The following is a 25,392-nucleotide window of genomic DNA, read 5'->3' on the forward strand; positions in this document are numbered from 1 at the left end:
GACCACACCAGTGGAAAGAGAACTTTAGAGTAGAGGAAGACAGGAAGCAGGAAAGCAGGTTAATCAGGATTAACCTGTCACTCCTCAGAATTCTGCCTACACAAGAGCAGGATAAAATGCCACATACCAAGAGTGTGACAGTCTTTGTTCTCAAGTTGCAAATTTGTGTAAAACTGGCAGTAAATGTGAAGGGAATTTAGAGGCCTCATTGAAAAGATAGTGCTTCATCAAATTTTTGGAAAATATTTAAAATTTGAATTAAGACAAAACACTCCAAACATCCGATAGATAAAGACATAAACATGAAACAAATGAGTATTTCTGAAAGATATAGGAGACAACCTACCTGTGGTATGAAGAAGACTAAGGCTGGAGCTCCTGTCTGCCCTAGTGGTTGAACTCTTACATGATAAATGTATGCCCATCCTCGGACTCTGTCCCTTGAGGTCATCCAGAAATACATCACTTTCCCATTTACTATCATGTCTGAGAAGTGGTCCTTCAGCTTTGGCTTGAATGCTTTAAAAAAAGAGGCCTGGTACCTCATACCTAATAACCCTCTCTGTTGTTGATCTCTACCAGCCATTAGGAAATTGATTTCTGAAACTGGACACAAAATCTTTTACCATTCCACCAAGCTTTTACTGTTCTCCATAACTGTACAGCATATACAGCGAGCACACAGCTTCCTTGAGGACGCTGCAAGCCTCTTCCATATACAGCCCTTCTAGAAAGCACAGACAGCAGAAACGTGCAGTAGGCTGTTAGTACATTCACATATGATATATATATTCACATATACATGCATGCATAAGAAAGAAGAGGATGCCAGTTTGAGAGTTGGGATGGGAAATGGGAGAAATTAAAGGAAAGGGGAAATGTTGTAATTAAATTTCAATTAAAAGTATATTTAAATTAAATAAATAAGAAAAAAGAAAGCCTTTCATCTTGGAAAGGGAGAGTCTCCTAAGTCCCAGAGTTGTAACAGTACACCAAACTTCAAAACAAATAGTTTCTAAAATCTTATCAAAGTTTTCCCTCTCCTCTGTCCTTCTTACTCATAGACACAAGCAATATTTATTTTTTTCAAATTAGATCTCATTTCATTTCTATAGCCATGATAATTTAGTATACAGATCTGGTGGTGGTGTGGAACATCCAAAATAGAGAACTTTTTTTTTCAGCTGATGAGGTTAGGAAGAAAGAAATGAACCAAGCTTCCAGGGAGCTTTGCCTCAGTCTTGTCTTGGCCCCTTTCCTTCTCTCCCACCCAGATTTAGAAGTCCAGCTGCCTAATTGCTGAGTCTCATGGGATGCAGGTCTCTGGTTAGCTCTAGTCACATTGATCTGCCCCTGACATTGGAGAGTTGTCCTGAAGGCTCTTTAACAGTGGTATTTGATCTGCCTTTCTTTCTTACGTTGTTTTTCTTGGTTGAAATGTACCAACTACCTATGCTCCCACGTTTGCTTCTGTATTTCCTGTCTCTTCCCTGAAGAATGTCCTGCCAGTCTAAAAACTAAATGCATGTATTTGTGCATCTCTGTACATACACTTTTAATCACAGTTAAGATATCATTTTCCAGTACATCTGGCACTCTGGAGTTACTCTTTCATATCACTGTTCTTCTTGGCACTGATCTAATAAGAGTTCTGAAACCTGCTAAGTAAAATCATATGTAGAAATCTTCAGTATGCATCTTTGTGGCTTTGGGGAAAGAGAAAAATTAGTGTGAAACCTGGAAATGTGTATTAAAGAGAAACACTACATTTTAAAAAATTAAGTAGCTGTCTTCAACTGATAAATTAATCTTGAAATTCAAACCATAATTTGCAAAATAAAGGCTCTGTAGGTTGCCCAGTTTGAAGAAAAGCAGACAAAGTTTTGCAGAGCCCAGTTCCCTTGAAAGGGCATTCTTCCAGTGAGTGGCCATTTTGGATTTCCCTTTATCCAAGTTGTCTTCCTCCCTGGACATTTTAAAGGATTTTCCCTTTTATCAAATTTGAAAAGCTATTTAACAAGCTTTTTACTTTAAAATGAAACTATAAAAACCCACCAAGAGGATCTTTGTCTTTAAAAGAAGTGAGTCCCAGATGGTTGCAAAGATGTTGTGGTTTCTGTGAGAGAGCCAAATTCTCTCCTAGATCTCCTGGGATACAAAGGTTGTGAAGTAAGCTTCATGCGTACATATTGCCAGGCCTGGATATATTAAGAGTAAGCCAGCTAGATAATACCTTGGAGTTTGTGAATGTTTATTTAAAACTAGGTGCTACTATGGCATCAAAAGATGTACTACCACAAGTGCCTAGTAATCCCTAGCATATGTTAAAGAAACGTTTGCCCACTAATTTAGGACTCATGGTTGAATTTTATGGTTTGTTTTTGTGAAAGCATAGTTCTAAAACATTATAATGGCTAGCATATCTAGGGGAAGTGTAACAGTGAAGAGCAGCTTGTTTTACAGATGTGCTTCTAAAGAATTGAAACATAATTCTGATGCAAATGTTTAAGAAAGTGCTAGGGGTTGGAGAGATGACCCAGTGCTTAAAAGTGTTTAATAACTTCAGTTTTAGGGGATTCAAAGCCCTCTAGACTCCAAAGGTACCTGCACACATGTGATCCAAACAGACTCTGCAGCACTCACATGCACATCAATAAAATAAATAATTTTTTAAAGAAGAAAATGCTAAATCCTTGTACTCAAAAATGCAAGGTACTACAGACAGGCTATTTAATATCTGGGGTCTCATCCTAGGGGTTTGTTCTGAACACGTAATAATTCATCAAATATAGTTATTCCTGGGGCTGGAAAGATGACTCAGGAGTTAAGGTCTTCCGAAGGATCTGATTTTGGTTCCCAGTGCCCACACCAAATGGCTCACAACCACCTGTCAATCCAGCTGCAGGGGATCTACATCATGGACACACTACATGCTCATAAATAAAAGTCTGACTTTCTAGTCTCAAGATAGCTACATAGCATCTGCATATACTCTTACAAGACTTCATGACAGATGCAGGGGGATTTTGTAAGTCCTGGATTATCCCCCTGACCATTGCAGAATGAAATCCTCATATTAAAAACAAAACTCCATGTTTACCCTAGGCTTTGGCAACAGGAGACAGGAATCACCTTTTACCACCTGCAAGACAGCTGAGGGCCAAGGGAGATAGCTAGGTATCTTTGTTACTTAAATCAACTCAAAGTGTTTTGCAGCAATGGGAAAAAGACATGAAAAGCTATGAAATGAGAAAGGAACCAATGGTGCTTGGCAAGGTTGTGTTCCTCTTTCTTGTAAAATCTAAATTGATGAGTAAGTATTAGGTTTTTAGGACACAAGTGCATTGGATCTATCTTCAGTATAGACCTGGCAGGCTACTCAATATCTACATGCCTGTGTCTTGTTAAGAATCACGCCAGCACCTACTAAGTTAGGGTTCCCTGTCAAAACAGAGCCAATTAACAATATGAAAGAATTGCTTGTTAAGTTGTGTGGTTGATTGACTGATTATAAATCAGTGCTCATTACAGAAGTCCCAAAATCTGTAGTCAGCAAATTCAAGTGTCAGTGTTCAGTTCCAGTCTGACTCTGAATCCTCAGAACCAGCAGAGCTGCCCAAAGCTAGCAAGTATTTCCACTTGAATGAGATGGCTAGGATCATTGTCTCTGTTCAGTCAGCAAAATGCATGCCCTTGTACTTAGCACTATTCACATTGACTGGGCGATACCCTTACATTGAAGTAAGGACAGTCTGCTCTACTCAATGTGCCTGTTTACATGATAATGTCATCTAGAAATGTCCAGGATAAATACCATTTGACTAAATGCCTGGGCAATCCAATGTCCAGTCAAGTTGATACATTAAAATTGGTTATCATATGATGAGGCCAATAATAATAATAATAATAATAATAATAATAATAATAATAATAATATGTTATTGATATTATTTTATAATCTGAAAAATATCACAAATAAGCAATATAGGTTATAAAAGTATTACATTAGAGACTGGGGTAATAGCTCAGTAACAGTGCACTAGCCTGGGATATATAAAGCCCAGGGTTCAATCTGTAATACTATTTAAAAAGAAAAAAAAGGAAGTTCTGTTTTCCTTAGTCATGGTGAATATTCATATTACAGAAAGATTTGCTTTCTAAAATATTAACTGTGTAAGAATAAATTTTTGCAATATTTTTCCAATTTCAATCAACTCAAAAAATATTTCTTACTACCTCCTATGGTTTATATTCTTAGCTGGTTGCAAAATTAGATAATCTATGGGTTTAATGGAAACTTCTATGTGTTTATTTTTAAAGTTGTATAGTTCTACAATGTAGAAAAGCAAAATATAATATAATTCTGTATTTCAATCAAAGCTCATTTGTATTAGTTTCCACCAAGATCACTTAGCAGATAAGAGAGCTCTTGGAGAGCAGCCTGAGGGAGCACATTAATGTCAGTTGCTCTCGCATTACAGAGTGAGTGCCTGCTTTCACTTCCCATGTGTGGCAGCTTCTGTATCAGGTGTCAGCACTGACCACCATTTCCTGGCCAGTCACCCCTCAAGACATGAGCAAAGTACTTCCTACAGGACCCACTTTCTGTCCCTTCTCCAGCCTTTTGCTTCTCACGCTGTGTACTTAAGGTAATTGGCAGGCTTGAGCCTCCCTCCACCCCATCTGCCAGGTGAGCTAGGCACTGACATGCTTCCACAGCTTTTATTGCACACATCTTTAGCTCAGGCATCTCTCTCAAGCACCTCACCATTTCCAGCTGCTCACTGGTTCCCAACCTATGTTTCTCTTCTTTAAATATCATAAACTGTATATGAACAAAACAAATTTAATTTCTTATTTAAAGACTCCTGCCTTACTAAACTGATGACTTCATCTAGAATGAAAATCAGCATATCTCCTGAAGGAATACGTATTTCTGGTTAATGACATCCAAATTGATGAACCTTTTGTGTATTTATATATCGTCTTTTAGATTATCATCTGTGGAAGACAGATCATCTGTAGTTATTTGTCTCAGAGCATAGAACTGAAAGTTGTTCAGCATTACATCGGTCAAGATGGACAAGCTGTAGTTCGAGAACACTTTGATTGCCTCACAGCCAAACAGAAGTTGCCTTCATACATATTAGAAAACAGCGAACTGACAGAGCTGTGTGTGAAGGCTAAAGGGGACGAGGACTGGTCAAGAGATGTGTGTCTGGAACCCAAAGCCTCTGAGTATAGCACTGTCATCCAGGTATGAGAGTTCCTGATTTCTAGAACAGAGTGACTTTAAAAACAAAAATGTTCTCAGTGTTGTGCATTTACTTTATGTAGCCCATACTTTGTAATAATATTAAAATTGGTTTGTGCAGAAAGCGAAATCTATAAAAGCAAAGAAAGACTGGTCAATGCTTCAGGCAATGGCTCCCATCTCCATCTCCAGGCTTCCTAGAGGTGGGACTGGAGTCTTGACCTCCCCACTTGAACATCTTTGCGATGATGTGTTTTTTAGTCTCTGTCTGAATCTTCACCACTGTCATCTTTATCCATTTAAGAACTGGATCTCTTCATTCTCCCACCATCTGATGTCACTATCCATGTGCAGACTTCTTCCCCGTTGCAGGAAGGAGTCCCTTTTCATTTTAAGTCTGGTTTTACTTCCTTGATTTTCCTAGTGGCTTTTTCCTGTAACTGTAACTTCTTTCATCATCTAAACTGATACTCTGCCTATTTTGCTTAATTATCAGGCTGTTTAAGATCTTACAAGGCCTTTCCTATCTCATGTGCAGGTGCCTACTTCAAACAGTTCCATAATTTATGTGTGGTGCACAGTTTTGACTTTGGAACCCAACTCTCAAGTTCAGCAGCGAATGGTGAGTGCTTTCCCAATCCTGAAACATGGTGTACGACACTGACCTTTCCTATTCTCAAATAAATAAGGTCACAGTGACCCAGGGAGGAGATTTATTACACGTGTGTTTCGGCATCAACCAGCTGGAATACTGCAACAAAGCAAATATGAAAGTTGTTCTGTCCTTTTATTTTTATAGATCGTGTTCAGCCCTCTTTTTATCATGAGGAGTCATCTTCCAGACCCCATTATTATACATTTGGAAAAAAGAAGTCTGGGTTTGAGTGAAACACAGATTATTCCAGGAAGAGGGCAAGAAAATCCACTGCAGAATGTCGAACCTGACCTTGCACATCACCTGACATTTCAAGCACGGTATGAGCAAAGTGGATTTTCCTAGGAAGTAAAAAGTAGCCTCAAGCTATTCTGGGTACATGGGTGTAGCCTTACTTACGTTCTGACCTGAGGAAAACGTTAAGTAAAACCCCTCTGCTTCACCTTCCATTCTTATCCATGGCTTTACGTAGAATTCACCTTTTTCATTAAGCTTATAAATAACCAAGTTGAATCATAAAAATGTAATTTATTTGAGATATTACTGACACCTTCCTGCAGAGAAGAGATGACTAGAGATCTCACCCAAGCATGGGTAGGTGGGAGGAAGAGCCAGGGTGCAGAACATCTAAAAACTATGTCATAAACCGCCAACTCACAGAAGAAAGGAAGGAGGAAGGGGTGGAGGGAGGGAGGAAAGAAAGAAAGGAAGAAAGAGAAAGAAAGAGGAAAGAGGGAGGAGGGAAGGAAGGAGAATATCCCACAGAACAGGGTCAATCTAACTACATTTCTAGTTGTTTGGGTTTTGGTTTTGGTAAATTATAAATCACTTAAAAAATCTGTTAATGTTTTCTCTTTTAATTTCCTAGAGAAGAATATGATCCTTCAGATTGTGCTGTTCCCATATCAACAGCCCTCATTAAGCAAATAAGCACTAAGATACAACCTGGAGGCACAGTTAATGAAATGCTTGAAGAGTTCTACGGGTCAGAAAAGTCCCGCGAGCCCACTTGGCCGTATAATAAGAAAGATTCTGACAGGTGACATTCTTCATTAGTTTTCTATATGCACTTGTAAACATTAAGAAAAACACCATTCACAAAACACTAGCTGGTTACTGAGATTTTTTGTTGCTGACAGGATCCCACGTACCACACCTTGCAGGAGAAAAGACTTACTTTGTCTCACAGTTTCTGAGCTTTTAGTCCATTGTGGGAAGGAAGACTTCACAGAGTAGAGCAGTTCCTGTCAGGGCAGCCAGAGTGCAGAAGGAGAATGTTTTTGCTCTTACCTTTCTCTGTCTTATTTTTATTCCCTCTCAGCCCCAACCTATTGGAAGGGTGCTGCTCACATTCAGAATTAATCCTCTCTTGAAACATCCTCATCAGTGTACCCAGAGGTGTGTTTTGCTAGGAATCTCATATGTAGTTCTCAGTCTAGTCAACTTTATAGTTTGATTAACCACTATAGTAGATAGAGTAAATGCCATGGAGCAGAGCCTTTGAATGCGTCAGATTCTGATGTCATCTAGTTTGGTTTAGCTTTGTGGATATTTTTACTCAGAGTAGTAAATCATCATTACATGAAAAGCTTCTTTCTCCTGCTTGCAAGTGCAGCACTGGGTGAGTGTGTGTGGCAGTGTGGTAGTGTCCTGCACAGTGGCATCCTGTGGGAGCATTGTGTGTCTGGAATGCTCAAACATACTTCATAAATCCTGAACTCATCATATTTCAGTGAGTCACTTGAATGTGTTCTTTGGAACAGGAATGAGCAGCTGAGTCAGTGGGATAGCCCAATGCGAGTCAAACTGTCAATCTGGAAACCATATGTTAGAACCCTGTTGATAGAACTGCTACCCTGGGCCCTGCTTATCAATCAGTCCAAGTGGGATCTCTGGCTGTTTGAAGGAGAGAAGATTGTTCTACAGGTTCCTGCTGGCAAAATTATTATTCCTCCTAATTTTCAGGTAATATAACATAAAACTAGCATATTCTTTTCTCTCAATAACTAGATTGTATTCTGGGGTTCCACTTCCATCTTAACAGGATGGATTCCTTATGGAAAACTGACCTGGTAGGTGCATACATAAAGGGTATGGAATGCTCTTTGATATTTAAACATTTTTCAGATGTGTTTTTCCTCATCAGCAGTACTACTCATGGCTAAATCATCACTCCATCCGCTGACACATACTACTTACATTCCCATTGTGTACAAGATATTTGAGGAGCATAGGAGCTGAATTAAACCCTAATCCACCACCCAGCCTTTGTCTTTGTAACTGTACTTAGATGTGCATAATTGTGCATGTCACTTGTTAATTATAACACCATAGAATCATTGTGACATGGGTGGAAAATTCTAACTACAAACTAAAAACTTACAGAAAGACTTCATAGTCTGCCACCAGAGACTTTATAAAGCTAACCCATTTCAAAAAGCAATATAAATTTATAAGAAAATCTTCAAAAAGTATTTCCTAGTAGAGAACAATTTCAGAAGTTCCAGTTTATAAGCATCTTTATTCAATTGTATTTTTCCTATTTCTTGAAGTAATCAGATGCAGTTACCTTATGGAATTGGAATGTTAGCCTGTATAGGCATAATGTTGCATATTCTTCTGATGTCAAATGAGATGAAACCTTAAATTTTTTAAGTTTTTGGAATTCATGGGGTAGTCACAGCTTGAGGTTGATTTTTCTCTCTTCCCTGAACTTGAGTATCATTGTGAATCAAAAGGATATTGGAAACCAAAATAAAATACATGTTGTCATTACCAAAATAAAAATACAGGGGACTATTTGGTTGCCTTAATATATCTATTGTATATATTTTTTTAATCCTGGAGATATGGAATGGTTAAAAACAATACAGTTGAGGCATTTTGTTTTTCCAGGAAGCTTTTCAAATTGGAATTTACTGGGCAAATACAAACACTGTGCACAAGTCATTAGCAATTAAACTGGTCCATAATCTGACATCTCCAAAGTGGAAAGATGGCGGGAATGGTGAGGTAGTGACACTGGATGAAGAAGCATTTGTCGATGCTGAAATCAGACTCGGTGCTTTCCCAGGACCTCAGAAGGTAAGGTTTGTGTGGATGTGGTGCAAGGGGGAGTGCTTGTGTGCCCGTAGAGTGTTTCAAGTATGTCTGCCTCCCCTTCTAAGTCCCTTTCTGGTGTCACTTACTCTAAATAATTACAACAGTTTTCTTGTTTTCTTAACTTTCTAGACTTCTGTTTTACAGTGGAATTTTTTTTTCTTTACTAGAGGTAAAACCTGGGTTACATAGTTTACCCAGTAACAGCTTCATTTCAGAGCTGTCACCAGTCATTTGATTTATAGTATGAGGACTGGACTTATTCCCAAATATTCACAATCTGTCTTTGACCTCTTCCTTCAGAACAGGAAGTAGGGTATCAAACACTATGAGCACTGAGGTCAAAGACTCTACAGGAATGGTTATCTTGCTGGAAAGGGTATGCTGATCAAAGTGATAGGACTAATCCGATTCTCTTATGGAATTAATGTTACAAGAAGTAATCATATTCTTCAGCACATGATTGAGAGGCTTAGAAAATGTGTTTTGATCATATTCACTCCCCCTTCTGTGCCCACCAAACTTTGTGTCCTTTAAAGGAAATCAAGACCAATTTTTACTGTCAAAATTGTATTTGATATGTGGTTTTCCATTGGATCCAGGATAGCTTATAGTGATGGGTGGGGGCTCCACTCTTAGAGAAATCTCTGTCTCTCCCCTCCCCTCCCCTCCCCTCCCTACCCCTCCCCTCCCCTCCCCTCTGTTCTCCTCTCCCTATATGCCAGTAGTTCTGCTGGTAGAGATAGGATTCCACATCCAACTTCCCTCTCCATCTGGGCCTTTGGTCTTCCTGGATGTGCATAGATCTGTTGTGTGCTATTGCAGCTGCTGTGAGTTCCTGCATGAGTGCAGCTGCCCTGCAGTGTTTGTAAGACAGTTTCTTTGTTTCATCTACTGCCTTTGGCGCTTATACACTAACCCGCTCTGAGCCTTGGGAAGTGACACAGTACATACATTCCCTGCAGTGCTAAGCATTATGCAGTCTTTCTATACCTTGATCAGTTATGGGTCTCTGTGTTAACCAACATCTACTAAAAATAGAAACTTCTCAAATGAGGGTTGAAAGATGCATTAATCCTCTTTGATACTGGAAGAGTTACAGTTAGCAGGGGTGGGCCTGCCCCATGCTTCTAGAGCTGTGGATACCAAGAACATCTTTGGTAACATACAAATGGCATGTGCTTTTTACCATAAACCTAAAACCTATACAAGGCAATCAGCTGAGTAATACAGAAATGTATGTCATAGACTCACATCAGTTTATGTTCCTGTATAGCCTACAACAGGGAGATTCATCATCATGTTAGCCATCCTCAGTGGGAGAACAGAAGGAACACCTCACCAGCACAGTAGCATTCACAATGGCCCTTTCTCTTGGGGAGAAATTAGGTTTTTGTTGAGCATCTTTAAAAGAGCCTTTTGAAAAAAAGTTAGGAATGCTTAAGTCACTTTTTAAAAAAACCTAAAATTTCTTGAAACAAGAAGTTCCCCTTTGCCAGTATTCAAGACTGGTATTACTTTGCTCAAAGTTGACTGAGCAGCACATGTTGCTGCTGCTGACCAAAGTACTATATATAGTATTTGTACATGAGCAAGAGCCATTCAAATCACCTGAAACTGAAGAGTTGTAAGTAGAAAACTACCACCCAATACCCAGTAGTACATCTAGCTTCTTAAAAGTGGTCACAGCATGTACTGACTAAATGTTTGTGTGTGAATAGAAAAAAGGGAGAGACGGAAGAGAGGAGAAGGAAGGAAGGAAAAGGCAAACTATAGAAAAATTCTTAAACATTTTAGGCTCAGGACTCCTTTATACTCTTTAAAAATACTGGGTTCTATCCATTTTTATCATATTAGAAAAGAAACTATAACTTCTTAAAAATATATAAGGACTTCAATATATCCCACTAGTCAAAAGAATGTGGCATCATATATTATACTGCCTTTAGGAAATACCAGTGTATATTTATGAAGGAATCAAAATACAAAGATAAATAGCACCATATTATTATTATAAAAGTGGTTTCGACCTTGAGACTCCAATTACAGAGACTGCACACATTTCCCAACCTCCCTGGAGAATGCTGTTCCGAGGGTACTGCCTATTACAAGGATACCTTCAGGCAGGTGACAGCTCTAGCTGTTCACTAGAAATGCTGCAAGACAATGCAAATGACACACATGACACACATCACACATGATAAAAAGCAGAACCATAAAGCTGGACCACATGGGTTCCATCTTTTCCTGTGTCTCAGCCAAGCTGTTTTCCTCTTCTGTACTATGGAAAGTAGGTGGTGTGAGGACTTGGAAGTTTAAATATTTATTAATATGTATTAAATACTTCAAACATCAGAAACACAATATAAAGTTATATGAGGGTCAATATTTTTTTTTCTTCATTGCCATCTTTTGATAAAAGTTCTTGGGCTGGTGAAATGGCTCAGCAGGTAAGAGCACTGACTGCTCTTCCGAAGGTCCTGAGTTCAAATCCCAGCAACCACATGGTGACTCACAACCACCAGTAATGAGATCTGATGCCCTCTTCTGGTGCATCTGAAGACAGCTACAGTGATTTGGGCTGGAGCAAGTGGGGCCTGAGCTAGCAGGCCAGCAGAGATCCTGAGTTCAATTCCCAGCCGCCATACACATGATGGCTCACAGCCATCTGTACATCTACAGTGTACTCATACACATGAAGTAAATAAAATAAATCTTTAAACAAACAAAAAAAATATATTCCTGCACCAGATCAGTGGCACTGGTTCCTTCCCGTCTGTCTAGGATGGTACCCTGAGCAGACCTTGGGTGAAAAACTCTGCAGTGAGTCGCATAATTCACAGAGGAAGCTGTACTCTAAGGCACTCTAATTAGCCCAGGATCACAGAATCACAGGATCACAGAGACAGCTTGACTCTGAAGAGTTCTGACATAACCAGGATCACAGGAAGGACAGGCCTCAGTCTGATTTAGCCAGGGCAGGTAGCACTAGAGATAACCAGATGTCTGGAGGCAAGTGTAAGAACATAAGCAACAGAAACCAAGGTTACTTGGTTGGCATCATCAGAACCCAATTCTCCTACCATAGCAAGTCCTGGACATACCATCACACCGGAAAAGCAAGATTTGGATCTAAAATCATATCTCATGATGATGATAGAGGACATTAAGAAGGACATAAATAACTCCCTTAAGGAAATACAGAGAACACAGGTAAACAGCTAGGAGCTCTTAGAGAGGAAATACAAAAATCCCTTAAAGAACTACAGGAAAATACAATCAAACAGGTGAAGGAAATGAACAAAACCATCCAGGATCTAAAAATAGAAATAGAAACAATAAAGAAATCACAACAGGAGACAACCTTGGAGATAGAAAACTTAGGAAAGAGATCAGGAGTCATAGATGCAAGCATCACGAACAGAATACAAGAGATAGAAGAGAAAATCTCAGGAGCAGAAGACACCATAGAAAACATTGACACAACAGTCAAAGAAAATGCAAAAAGCAAAAAGCTCCTAATCCAGGAAATCCAGAATGCAATGAGAAGACCAAACCTAAGGATAATAGGTATAGAAGAGAGTGAAGACTCCCAATGTAATGGGCCAGCAAATATCTTCAACAAAATTATAGAAGAAAACTTGCCTAACCTAAAGAAAGTGATGCCCATGAACATACAAGAAGCCTATTGAACTCCAAATAGACTGGACCAGAAAAGAAATTCCTCCTGTCACATAATAATCAAAACACCAAATACACTAAACAAAGAAAGAATTTTAAAAGCAGTAAGGAATAAAGGTCAAATAAGCTATAAAGGCAGGCCTATCAGAATTACACCAGACTTCTCACCAGAGACCATGAAAGCTAGGAGATTCTAGGCAGATGTCATAAAGACCATAAGAGAACACAAATGCCAGCCCAGGCTACTATACCCAGCAAAACTCTCAATTACCATAGATGGAGAAACCAAGATATTCCATGACAAAACAAAATTTACACAATATCTTTCCACAAATCCAGCCCTACAGAGGATAATAGATGGGAAACACCAACATAAGGAGCAAAACTACACCCTAGAAGAAGCAAGAAAGTAGCCTTTCAACAAACCCACACAAACATAATTCCACCTCTAACAATAAAAATAACAGGAAGTAACAATTACTTTTTCTTAGTATCTCTTAATACAAAAATTAATATTACCAATGTATCCTAATCAATTCAAATTCAAAAGTATGAGGAATTGAAAATTTGTTGATTGTCATCCAGTGATCTCTCTAATTTGGTAATTGGAGAAATACGACCAATACTGTACAATCTATATACACTTTCTGCTTGTTTGTACCTGACAGTGTCTTGCCGGGTACCACATACAGTTAAGAGTACTGACTGCTCTTCTGAAGGTTCTAAGTTCAAATCCCAGCAACCACATGGTGACTCACAACCATCTGTAATGAGATCTAACGCCCTCTTCTGGTGTATCTGAAGACAGCTACAGTGTACTTAGATGTAATAATAAATAAATCTTTAGGCCGGAGCAAGTGGGCCGACCGGAGCAACTACATGATGGCTCACAACCATCAGAACAGCTACAGTGTACTTATATACATAAAAAAAAATAATAAATAAAGAGTTGTTGAGGCCATGGAGCTGGAGAGATGGCTGTTCTTCAAACGGACCTGCGTTCAATTCCCAGCACCCACATGGCAGCTCACAACTGTCTGCAACTCCAGTTCCAGAGGACCTGAAACCCTTAGACACACATGCAGAAAAAACACCAATGTACATAAAATTAAAAAAAAAATACATTTAAAAAATAGTTGAGGCCAGATGTAAGGCCACACACTTGTAATCCCTGCACTTGAGAGATCTAAAGGCATGGGGATCCATAAATTGGGGCCAGCTTGGTAAAGATTCTGTCACAAAACAAACAAAAAATAGTCAAGAATTCTTCATGTGTATCTTTGTAGTGTAAAAACTGTTGTCTTTCTGTTCTGTCCCACAGTTGTGTCAGTTCTGCATCTCCTCCATGGTACAGCATGGTATACAAGTTATTCAGATTGAAGATAAGACTACAATAATCAATAACACTCCATATCAGATATTTTATAAGCCATATTTGTCTGTCTCCAACCCCTATTCAGGAAAGGAGGTAAGTAATCCATAACATGGTTTTCAGTTTCTCTCAGTTCATTGTAAACAGACTCAACTTTTTTTAGCATGGGGCAAAGAAAATGCTAACACTGACTGTAGAAATCTTATTTGTGCTGAATTTAAGACCATAGATGGCAAGTTGAAGTTGCCACAGGGACAAGTGAGCAGAAATGCTGGCTGCCGCAGCCCTGGAAAGTGCTGACGCAGCTCTCTCCACCATGGCTGCTGAGCCTTCATAATGAGTATGCGACTGGCACCTGAACTGAGCCATGGCTGTGAGACATGGCAGTACTGATGGGCCACTTCTCATCATGGCAACGTGTGCAGGAAACAAATCCAATGATCTTTAGGATAATTAACATGGTTCTTTATAAAACTAACAAGAACATTCATATTTTAAGAAGGTAAAGAATTGTTTTTCAAAACAATGTGCTACAGCTCTTTCTTGCTGTCAGAACTATCTAATAGATGATCATCACTGTTTACTGTAGTCTATGCTCAGCATTGTTCTTTTTGGCTCCTAAAGATTATTTTCAAATAATCAAATAGAATGAATGTCTCCCCTTTAACTTGAGCAAATTGTGTAATTACAAAACATCTGAACAATGGAATTTCACCATGCTTCACTGTCTTGGCACGTCTTCCTAGAAAGCAGTGGAGGCCTCCTGCCTCCTGCAGCCAAGCAGTGTCCCGTTTCAACTCTGACCCTTCCTCAGCAAAGCTAGGATTTTTTTCCAGAGATGATAGTCCCTAGATACTCTGGGAGGCTATGGAACAGTAAGGGATTTCTTTTTTTTTTTAAGTCTAAAAATCAGAGGCTGCTTGAATCACCGAGATGGCTCTGTGGCTAAGCGTGCCTGCTACTAAGCCCAACAGCCTGAGTTTGTTCTGGCGAACCCATGTAGCAGAGTAGAGCCAGTCCCAGCAAGTTGTTCTCTGATGTCAGGTGTGCATGTGTATACATACAAACACACTAAATAAACAAATAAGTGTAATAAAATTTTCAATGGAAAGGCTCTTATATCATAAACCATAAAAGTCAATTTAAAGACTGGGGTCAAAGCATTTTCCTCCTGCAAGTGAGCCTTACTGTTTTCTTTTGAGTCCCCAGTTCCTTATCCTGAACCTCCTTCAGATGTGTTTCTCCAGATTCCCCCATCCAACACAGCTTCCTCTTAGGTACATGGCATCTCTCTCCACAGGCCATTGGGACCATGAGAACTTGACACTGTCTTTTTTAAGTCAGCCTGATGCTGCCATGTTTTCTTATGCCTGAGAGGCAGCCCTTTGCTTGGCACTGCTGCCCCTGTCACATTAGGGCCTTTGGGTGGAGACAGGATCACTGGCATGTCCATGTCCCCATCGTGGCCACTTGGTGAGAACACATGATTTTGGTTTCTTAGAAGAGATGCTTCTCTGTGCTACTATAGTGAACATGTCCCCTCTGTGTTGTCTTTCCAGCATTTTCATGTTCCAGACAGTGCTACTTTTAGCATTTGCCCAGGGGGAGAGCTTCCTGCTGTGAAATCCAGCTCCCTGCCTTGCTGGGACATCATGCCTGATGTGGGGCCATCAGTACTAGACACAACCATGCTTCAGAAACAGATATTGCTGGGCTTTTCTCCTGTACCAGGTGCCAACAGCTCTCAGTGCTGGAGCCTGCCAGCCATCATCAGACGAGAGTTTCCCAGACAGAGTATAGCAGTGCCCTTTGGAACCTTGAGGGAAAATGGATTCTGCACCAGGTATTTTAGCCAAGTGCAAACACTCTTTGCATGTCCTTGTTGCTGCTCATCAGGAGGCCAGGAGAGACTGAATATCAGTGCTCTCCTATGTAATTCTAGGTGCTCTTTTATCTTTAATGAAAGTACTTTGAGACATTGGATACAGTTGAACAGAGGTCATGATCACAAACAGGTTGTCTGCTTAGATGATTTTCCCATTTGCACCTTATGCTGCAGGGGGCTGGGATGGTGCTGTGCAGTCATCAAGCAGCAGGGATGTGTGGTAATGAAAGCAGGAGACACATCCTTGAGGAGCTCTGACTACACAGTGATGAGAAATGAAGGCAAGAAATCCAAGAGAATCAAGTTGGAAAGTTTTGCTTTTCCAATATTTTACTTTTACTTCAATATGGAATTTTTCACATAAGACATTTAGAGAGATAGTAATGTAGATAAACACATGCCAAGGAATATTCTGTCCTGTGGTTGTTCCTGCATGAAAGCTGTTCCAAATGCAAATCACAAAGTATGCAAATGATCACCACAGGATTGGGCCAGAGATGTGTAAGGGTTTGTTCATACTGACTACTGTCTTGTGGTTTATGGTATTAGTGTCTTTTCTGCAGAATTGCTTACTTACAGTGTATACAGCCATGAAAGAAGTCATGCGGTGACCCTGTGAGGAACCCTCTTCTCAAGGTTGAGTTATAGACTATGAGATTGAAGACATCCCAGGTTTTTGATGTATGAAAGATGTTTTAATAATCATTTTAAAGATTACAATTTACCTAACAGATCTCCATAAAGGTCAGGTCCTGTTCCCTCCATACATCCCTTCTTCTTTCATGTCACAGAGATCCTGATTGAACAAGCATTTTCGTTTTGTTTTGGTTTTTGGTTTTTTGAGACAGGGTTTCTCTGTGTAGCCCTGGCTGTCCTGGAACTCACTCTGTAGACCAGGCTGGCCTCAAACTCAGAGATCCACCTGCCTCCGCCTCCTAAGTGCTGGGATTAAAGGTGTGCGCCACCACCGCCTGTGAACAAGCATTTTCACCCCCAGCCCTATGAGGATAGCTGCTTTTATATTTGGTTTTAGATAACGTTAAATGTGTTGAATGCTCTTGAATGGTACATGAATTATTTTTAAATGGAAAGTCAAAATTTTAACAGAAGATATAGAAATTATATGTAAGTTCTCTAAGACTCACAGTATAAATTAATCTTATGTAAATATTAAAGTAGGCAAGCTAAAAGTATGATTCTATAGTCTTGGCTCTAGATTTACCAGCTTTAGGGGAGGACTCTGGCAGGGGATAGTGACCCCTTTCCTCACCATCCACTAAGAACTGCAGCGGCCTACTTTCTTTTATCCTGGTAATTAGTACAGTAATCAGAGAGAAGTTTTCTTCTTGTTTAAACGTTAATACCACTTGATAATCTATAGGACAGTGGGAAATTTCTCCTCATGGTACCTATGCAGCTGCTTAAAACAAGGAATCGCAGCTTTGCTCTGATGTCCAAAATACAGGCCCTGTAACTTATGGTCATTGTGTGAAAATTCATAGCCTACATTTAGAATAAAAATAGAACAAACACACAAATTCTCTAGAATTCTAAAAAGAAAAGAAAGAAATTAAAAATGGGTCAATTTTACCTTTACCAAAATTTACCAAACTCTTTAGGGAGGAAGACGTGTCATACTTGAAGAATTTAAGGCACATAAGCACTGAGGACAAGGGCCACAAGCAAGGTTAGCACAAGGCCAGCAATCCAATGATAGTGTCATGGAGGGTTTAATTTTAAATCCTTTTTCGAATTTTTTAGTATTTTATTGTAAATGAATACTACCACTACTATGAAATTACTAAACCTATATATATGTATATCAACTATTAAATGAGGGTCAGTCTCCCTTTCTGGAAAACATATCCTCTGAGTTAGAAAAACAATGTCCCAGAGTCTGGAATACTGTATGTTCAAATAAACATGAACTGGAGAGAAGCCTGTGGCCTCTGAAACCACGTTGTTGCTTGTCGTTCCAGGGCAGTAGCACTGACATATCAAGAGCACTTTGGAGTCACTTACTTAACCCTCTCTGAAGACCCAAGTCCTCGAGTAGTTTTCCACAACAAATGCCCAGTAACGATGCTCATAAAGGAGAACATCAGAGGTAAGTTTCATAGCCCTGAAATAAAACAGCAGAAGAGTAGATTCCTTGGGAAATTTTGATGTAATCAATACCTGTGGTCCTATGAATAATTCTAAAGTATCTTATTCTTGCCACGTTGTTTGGCATCCCTAAGACCAAGTCTGCCTGTGCCCCTGCCCTGTTTTTAACTTTTCAGATATTCCAAAGTTTGAGGTTTATTGCAAAAAAATTCCTCCGGAGAGTTCAGTTCATCATGAGCTGTATTACCAGATTATCAGTTACCCAGACTGCAAGACCAAGGATTTACTTCCCAGCCTGTTTCTGAGAGTAGATTTGATGGAAGAAATGACAGCTGAGTGGAGTGACCCTGTGGACATCAACAGTCAGGGAACACAGGTCAGTGATGCTTACCCCAGACTCAGCTGGCTTGCTGCCTGCCTTCCCTGCCTCCCTCCCTCCTTCCCTCCCTCCCTCCCTCCTTCCTTCCTTGTGTATTATTTGTGTGTGAGAGCATGCATACAGCATGATGCATATGTGAAAGCCAGAGAACAACCTATGAGAATCCATTCTCTCCTTTCTCCATATGGGTCATGATATTGAGCTCAGATTTCTAAATGATGAACTTGTTGGACTGACAAGATAGCTCAGCATGTAAACACTCCTTCTGCTGAACCTGACAACCCTAGTGTAATCACTAGGAGACATGTGGGAGAAAGAGAACCACCTCCCACACACATCCTGTGCCCTCCACACACATGCCATAGCATATGTAGACACATAGAGAAAAGAGAGGGAGAGAGGAAGGAATTTCAAAAATGAAAAATAAATGCTAAAACTAGTTCTGTGTGAGGACACTTTACACCAAATATGTGAGGATGGCACATGGTAAAATGAATTCATCTCAGATCTAAAATGTCAAAGATAAAATAAATTTATAGACTTTCTTTTTTTTGTAAGATTTATTTTATTTATAGCTGTATAGATGGCCGTGAGCTATCATGTGTGTGGCTGCTGGGAATTAAACTCAGGACCTCTGCTGGTCCCGCTAACTCCAGCCTGCTCGCTTTGGCCCTGCTCTCTGTGGTGTAATTCAGTGTAGCTGTCTTCAGACGCACCAGAAGAGGGCGTCAGATCTCATTACAGGTGGTTTTGAGCCACCATGTGGTTGCTGGAATCTGAACTCATCTTGCCAGCTCTATAGACTTCTTTAAATACACAGTTCAGCTGTCAACATTTTTGGATGGTTATAGTATTAACTCTTAATTAATTCTTTCTTTTAAAGTATGCCAATTTTCAAATATGTATGTTTATGCTAGTAATCTACAAAAACTCCGTAAATACGTTTTTAGACTTCAGCATTCCATAAATAGGTCTTTAGACTTCAGCACTGAACGTCTTACCTTCCTCTTAGTGTTCCTGGTGTTATTTGTATTGAAGATGACATTGAACCTAGCATTTCTTTTGTGTTGTGCTTACACTGAACTATATTTGCAGTATTGTACAGTCACCACACTTTTCTCCAGTCACATGACAAATGCCTGAGAAAATCAATCAGCTTAAAGGAAAATGGTTATTTTGGCTCATGGTTTCAGAGCTTTTCACTTCAGCTAGCTCTAATACTCTTAGGCCAGTGACAGACAAGATTGGGATGTAAGAATATGGAGAGGAAAACCTCTCACCAGGGAATGCCACAAGCATGGAGAGAGAAGAGACCAGAACAAAATCCATCCCTCTGCGGCATGCCTGCAGTGACCTCATTCAGCTAAGACCCACTTCCTAGTTGCCTGTTCATTCAGCTAGGATCTAGGTATGGCTGGCTCCATTGATGAAGTTAGCACCTCACAGTTCAATAACCTCGGTAGCATTGCCAGCTGGAGACCAAGCCTTTATATGAGCCTTTGGGGCCCTTTTATATCTAAGCTGTAGCAATGACTACCTAATTTCAGGGCTTTTCATCACCATACAAACTCATCTTCCTCTCCCTGGCCTCAGTGCCTCTATTGTGCTTCTGTATCTCTAAAATTTGTCCACTCTAAGAATCTCAGATAAGGATAATAATGAAGTATTTGTTCTTGGAGCCTGGTTTATCACACTGACGATGTTGTCTTAAAGATTTCTTATGTATCAGAGCTTCGTTGCTTTTTATAACTGAATAAATCTATGCTTACACTTTTTTTTTTTTTTTTTTTTTTTTTTTTTTTTTTTTTTTTTTTTTTTTTTTTTTTTGGTTTTTCGAGACAGGGTTTCTCTGTATAGCCCTGGCTATCCTGGAACTCACTCTGTAGACCAGGCTGGCCTCAAACTCAGAAATACGCCTGCCTCTGCCTCGCAAGTGCTGGGATTAAAGGCGTGCGCCACCAATGTCCAGCTGCTTACACTTTCTTAAAGGTCTTTCACATTATTTGTTCTTCACAAAAGCTGCCAAATATAACCATTATAATGTCTATAAATATGTTAAAATATAAAACATTATGATGATTATAATAGTTATGTAAGAGCCACTGTCTGCCTGGCACTGTCCTGAACATCCTCACTCTTTAAGCTTTAAAACAGCCAAGCTAATTACAACTTGTTCTAGAAATGGGAGCCCTCCAGCAGCAGCATGACCTAAATCCCGTGCATTTGAAAGGACCTAAGATTCTATCCAGTACTGCCTAGCTCCAGCATGTGCTGCCTGCGCTGCTCCTCACTTAGACACCCTTGACTATCCTTTCCTGGTCCTCAGGGCACTCTGTCTCCTCTCAGGAGTTATGGTAGCTCCTTGGCACTCTCCTGCCTCCCTCTTTGAGCCCTCTCTGTGCTTATACAGCATTTACTGCTTATACAGTAGTTTTAATTGCTCTTCTCTTTTTAAACATCCAGAATCCTCTATATAATATTTATTCAGCGAGGATGGAAAATATAAAAGTTACACAGTGCAAACACAAACCCTTGCAGTGTTGTTTCCATTACAAAGAAGTTGAGAAGTCACCATCTCACAAGTGTCTCTAATACCAAACTTCATGTAGGTGCTCTTACTGGGATTCTTGTCTTTTTTTTTTTTTTACATTTTTATTCATGTATATCATATACTTTGATTATATGTGAAAGAAAACATATAGTACTTGTCTTCCTGAGTCTAGTTCAGTTCATTTAATATGATGATCTCCAGTCCCATCAATTTTCCTGCAAGTTGACATAATTTAGTTCTGTAATTATGTCTGAATAATGGTCCATGTGGGGATACATATGTATAGATAGATAGATATGTATAGACTGATGGATATGTAGATATGTTTTCTTCACCCATTAATCTGTTGATAGCCACCTAATTTGTACTTAAGTCATTTTCTGTCCCATAGTTACATACCGTATCCACAGCCTGTAGCCAGTGCCTGTCAACACACTAAGATCTTAATAAAGACCAGCTGAGTAATCTAATGGCCAGGTGAGTACATTGAGTAAGAAGCAACAGTTACCAAAAGATTGTGTACAGAAGGCCATGGGGATCCCAGGTGTGACCTGCAAGCCCAGAGCAAAGAGCCCGCCTGGGTCAGGCAATGGCTCAGAAAGAAGCCTGCAGAGTGAAAACAAAGGCAGAGTAAAATAATAAGATATGACAACCTGGAGTGAGCAGAAGGCCTGAAGACAGAGGCAGGGAGAACTGCTCTCTCTTAGGGTGAGGACAGTATAGAAGGAACTGGTCACAGCACAGGAGAAGAGCAGGTAAGAAGATGGTGAGTGACACAGTGTCCAGAGAGAGACCCAAGGGACAAGCAGAGGAACTCCACTCACGGAGGGAAAGAGGTGGGAGTGGGCGGGGGCAGAGTCATGGAGGGCAAGGCTGAAAAATTAAGTGACTGGGTTCTTCTAGACTAGAGTTTATGAAGTGTATCATCTACAAAGGGAGAGAAGTGGGAGAGGTCTGAGAAGGCAGTAGCTGTAAAGCAGACACAGGCTCAGGCACAGAAGGAAGACCGGGTAAGCAGTAGAGAGCCCTTCTCTCTGCCCACCTGCTTTGTGCTGGCCCAGCATCCCAGGGTGAGCTTTAAAGTCAGCAGCCCTCATTTGAGCTGAAAACCTGGAGCCTCTGTGCAGCCTCAGATGTCTGCAGTCTCAGCACTGTACAAAAGAAATCCTGGGACTGGCTGCATCAGCATGAAGATTTTTGAAATCTTACTTATGTACGACTAGGGAATTCTTTACCATAGGCATGCTCCCTGCCAAACTACATTTTGGGAGTTTCCATTCACTTTAAACTTCCTCAACCTTTGTACTGTGGATACTTCAAAGCTCAGAAGAAGTGCTCTTCCCAACACCTTCTCACCTGTGCAGGAAGGACCCCGCTGAGGCAGGCTCATGTTCCCATTCATCTTTTAGGAGCTGTGTGCCATATGTCCTGCAGACTGTGGTGCATTTCCTCCTCTGAACGAAGATGTCTTTCAGACATCCTCACACACCCTCAATCATACTCAGGCATATAAACCACCGGGAGAGAAATGGCTGACTCCTGGTGGGAAAGCAGCTCTGGGTAGCACTGCCTCATCCTCCAGTAACTCCTCAGCCCTAGGTCTGAGGGGGCAGGACTTGAGTTCTAACCCTGACCTAAATAAACAGAGTGAAATCACTCAAAAATTTGTTATGGGTATTGTGTTTATAAAAAGATAAAGAGGGGGCATATGTTCTACGGAGGTGTGTGAGGTGTGGGGGAGAGGATGCCTCAGCAGACCCATGCTTAGGCATCCCTTCTCCCTGAGGGACCAGCCAGTATAGTATAGAATAGAGTTTACTCAAGGCATGGGGAGGGGAGTTAAGAGGGCAGTAGAAGCAGAGAAAGGCAGAAAGGGGGGAGAGGAGAGGAGAAGAAAGGGAAGAGGAAAAGGAAAAGCAGAGTAGAGGTCGGCCATGAGCACATGGGGGGGGGGGGTGGGCTGCAGGTGGAGGTAGAGAAGCAGAGAAAGAACAAAAGAATGAGGAGGGGGCAAGCAGCCCCTTTTATAATGAGTCAAGAGTACCTGGCTGTTGCCAGGTAACTGTGAGGTGGAGCTTAGAGAGAATGCTAACAATAGGTACAGGCTTTCTGCCAATCCTAGCTACATCTCTAGGCTATTTCTTTTTACCTGGGACAGTCTTGCGTTTTATAATTTTGAAACAGAGTGTATAATAAAATAAAATACATACAAAAAATTTATAACCTCAAAAAAAAAGATTCTTTGAGCCTAGAGAATCTCAGTAAACAGTGAAGGCATACAGAACAAATATGCATGAATAATTTTGTCATTTCTTTGCTCCTATCAGCAGAATTGTTTGGAACCCTGTAGTGGCATACAGATTTCAGTTTCTGGTAGTCAGAACCTTATTTTTGGTAGTTAGACAATGGTGTATTTAAAAAGTCAAAGCAAGATACAAAAAGCACACAGAGGTTACCATGTAACTAGCAACTATTTACAGCCTGCTTCATCCAGCCAACAAGTACTAGATTCATGATATGTACAGTAACAAAGCTTAGCACTTCTGAGAAAAGTGCCATGCTGTCAGCTTTACATGCGAAAGAGACAGTCATTAGTAAGAACAAGCAGTCATATTATTGCACACTCTCAAAGTGCTGTGAAGAAGGGAAACTGGTGCCCTTGAAGAAAGCGTGGGGCTAGGAGTGTGCCACTCCCTGGGTGAGGGCCTGCCATCAGTACCTCCAAGGCTGTGGAGGTATGAATTAGACAAGAGAGTGGGAGGATTTTCTAAGCAGAAAGAATATGTTGGACGCTTCAAAGCTCAGATTGGAGCCTACTCCCTTTAGGGCACTAAATGCCAAGGTGGCTGTGGTGTAGAGAAAGAATAGGAGAAGATGGAGTTCTGAGGCATTTAGGTCTTACTAAGTAAGACCATGTGTGACCTTGCAAAAATGGTGGGCTTCAACCTAAGATCATGAAAAGTCATTAGACAGTTTATGCAAAATAATTTCTTTTTATCTTTGTACATGTATACACATATGTGCATGCATCTAAGTATGGACACATGTGTGCAGCATACATGTGGAAGTCATAGTCCTTACCTTCTACTTTATTTGAGGTAGGGTCTCTCAGAGATTTTCCTGTCTCCACCTTCCACCTCCCTCTAGGAGCAGTGAGACTGTAGACAGACACTACTGCATCTAGCTTCACATGTGTTCTTGGATCTAAACTCAAATCCTCATGTTCAAATTTGCAGGCACTTTACCCATGAAGCCATTTTTCATCTCCTGTGCATGTTATTTCTGAGCCGTTAAATGTCAAAAAAATAAAAATAAAAATAAAAATGAGACAGTGACTCTCTCTGGAATCCAAGGCTCACTATGCTAGTCAGCTTGGGAGCACCAAGGATCCTCTTCTCTCCACTTTGCAAGCACCAGGGTAACAAGAATGTGACACTACTACCATGTCCCCAAATAAGGCGTGATTCTCACCTCAAAGACCTGAGTAAATAAAGTGTAGTAAATTTTATTACTAAGATAGATCATTGATCACCACAGGCTCTCAGATGGCCCAGCCAACTAGCTTTTGAATGTATTTTGCTGATGAGAAGCTGCAGCTTACAGAGTGTAAACAGCCAGTTGGCCCCTGGATCTACTCATAAATCCCCCAGTTGTAGAGGGGGATTTTCTCTCCACTAAGTAGAGGTCACTGACCAGCCTCTGGTCAGCTTTCTCTACACCCCCTTTTGCCTAGTACAGAGCCCCTTCCATGAGTCTGATCTCAAAGCATCCCTATGTCGTAGCTGTGGCTTTTCCAGTGGACATGTTAAGAAGCATTGTTCTAACTCAGACAACTGGAAGCTGTCTCTATTTTGCATACCCTTTGGGGGCAAATGACCTTTTCACAAGGGCTACCTGAGACCATCAGAAAACACAGAGCTTTACCTAACTGTTCATAACAGGAACAAAATTAGCTATGAAATAGCAACAAAAATAATTTTACAGTTGGAGGTCACCACATGAGGAACTGTATTAAAGCGTTACAAAATTAGGAAGAGTGAGAAGCACTGGTATAGGACACCACAGAGTGTTTACTTCCCTCTGCTACAGTCACACTACAGTTTTTTATGGCAGCCTAGACATCTCTAAGTGTTCCCTTACCAAAATGTGATCTCCCAACACATCATCACAGTTATCCTTGTCTGAACACAGCAGTGTGTTATGCTCCCTTTGTAAAATCTGGCAACTGGAATTACACACAGTATTCCAAATGTGATCTAACCAGTGCTTCCATTAATAAAGCAGTAACTTGACTTTTCATTAACAAATTCAGACTGTTATTACTGAATTTGTGGTCAGCCACATCCCCCAGGTCTTTAGCAGATGACTTGCTATACAGTTGACTTTTTGAACCCAATAATAAGACTTTAC

General features: G+C 40.4%; 1 protein-coding gene across 4 annotated transcripts in view; it reads left to right on the forward strand.

Annotated features, from left to right (window-relative positions):
* The window catches only part of Vps13b (vacuolar protein sorting 13 homolog B), a 564,858-nt gene that overhangs the window by 504,833 nt on the left and 34,633 nt on the right, over positions 1-25,392 (forward strand). For 3 of the 4 annotated variants that reach the window (XM_031359340.1, XM_031359343.1, XM_031359341.1), the window contains exons 45-54: positions 4,994-5,257; positions 5,793-5,876; positions 6,054-6,229; positions 6,778-6,948; positions 7,673-7,874; positions 8,805-8,993; positions 14,011-14,157; positions 15,621-15,904; positions 17,926-18,053; positions 18,229-18,428. In XM_031359340.1, the coding sequence (XP_031215200.1) occupies positions 4,994-5,257; positions 5,793-5,876; positions 6,054-6,229; positions 6,778-6,948; positions 7,673-7,874; positions 8,805-8,993; positions 14,011-14,157; positions 15,621-15,904; positions 17,926-18,053; positions 18,229-18,428 (1,845 nt within the window). Of the gene's footprint in view, positions 1-4,993; positions 5,258-5,792; positions 5,877-6,053; positions 6,230-6,777; positions 6,949-7,672; positions 7,875-8,804; positions 8,994-14,010; positions 14,158-15,620; positions 15,905-17,925; positions 18,054-18,228; positions 18,429-21,373; positions 21,460-25,392 lie in introns of all 4 variants that reach the window. The other variant, XM_031359344.1, reaches the window with a different exon arrangement.

This window comes from Mastomys coucha, unplaced genomic scaffold (genome assembly GCF_008632895.1).
Source record: "Mastomys coucha isolate ucsf_1 unplaced genomic scaffold, UCSF_Mcou_1 pScaffold7, whole genome shotgun sequence".
In the NCBI taxonomy this organism is placed as follows: domain Eukaryota; kingdom Metazoa; phylum Chordata; class Mammalia; order Rodentia; family Muridae; genus Mastomys; species Mastomys coucha.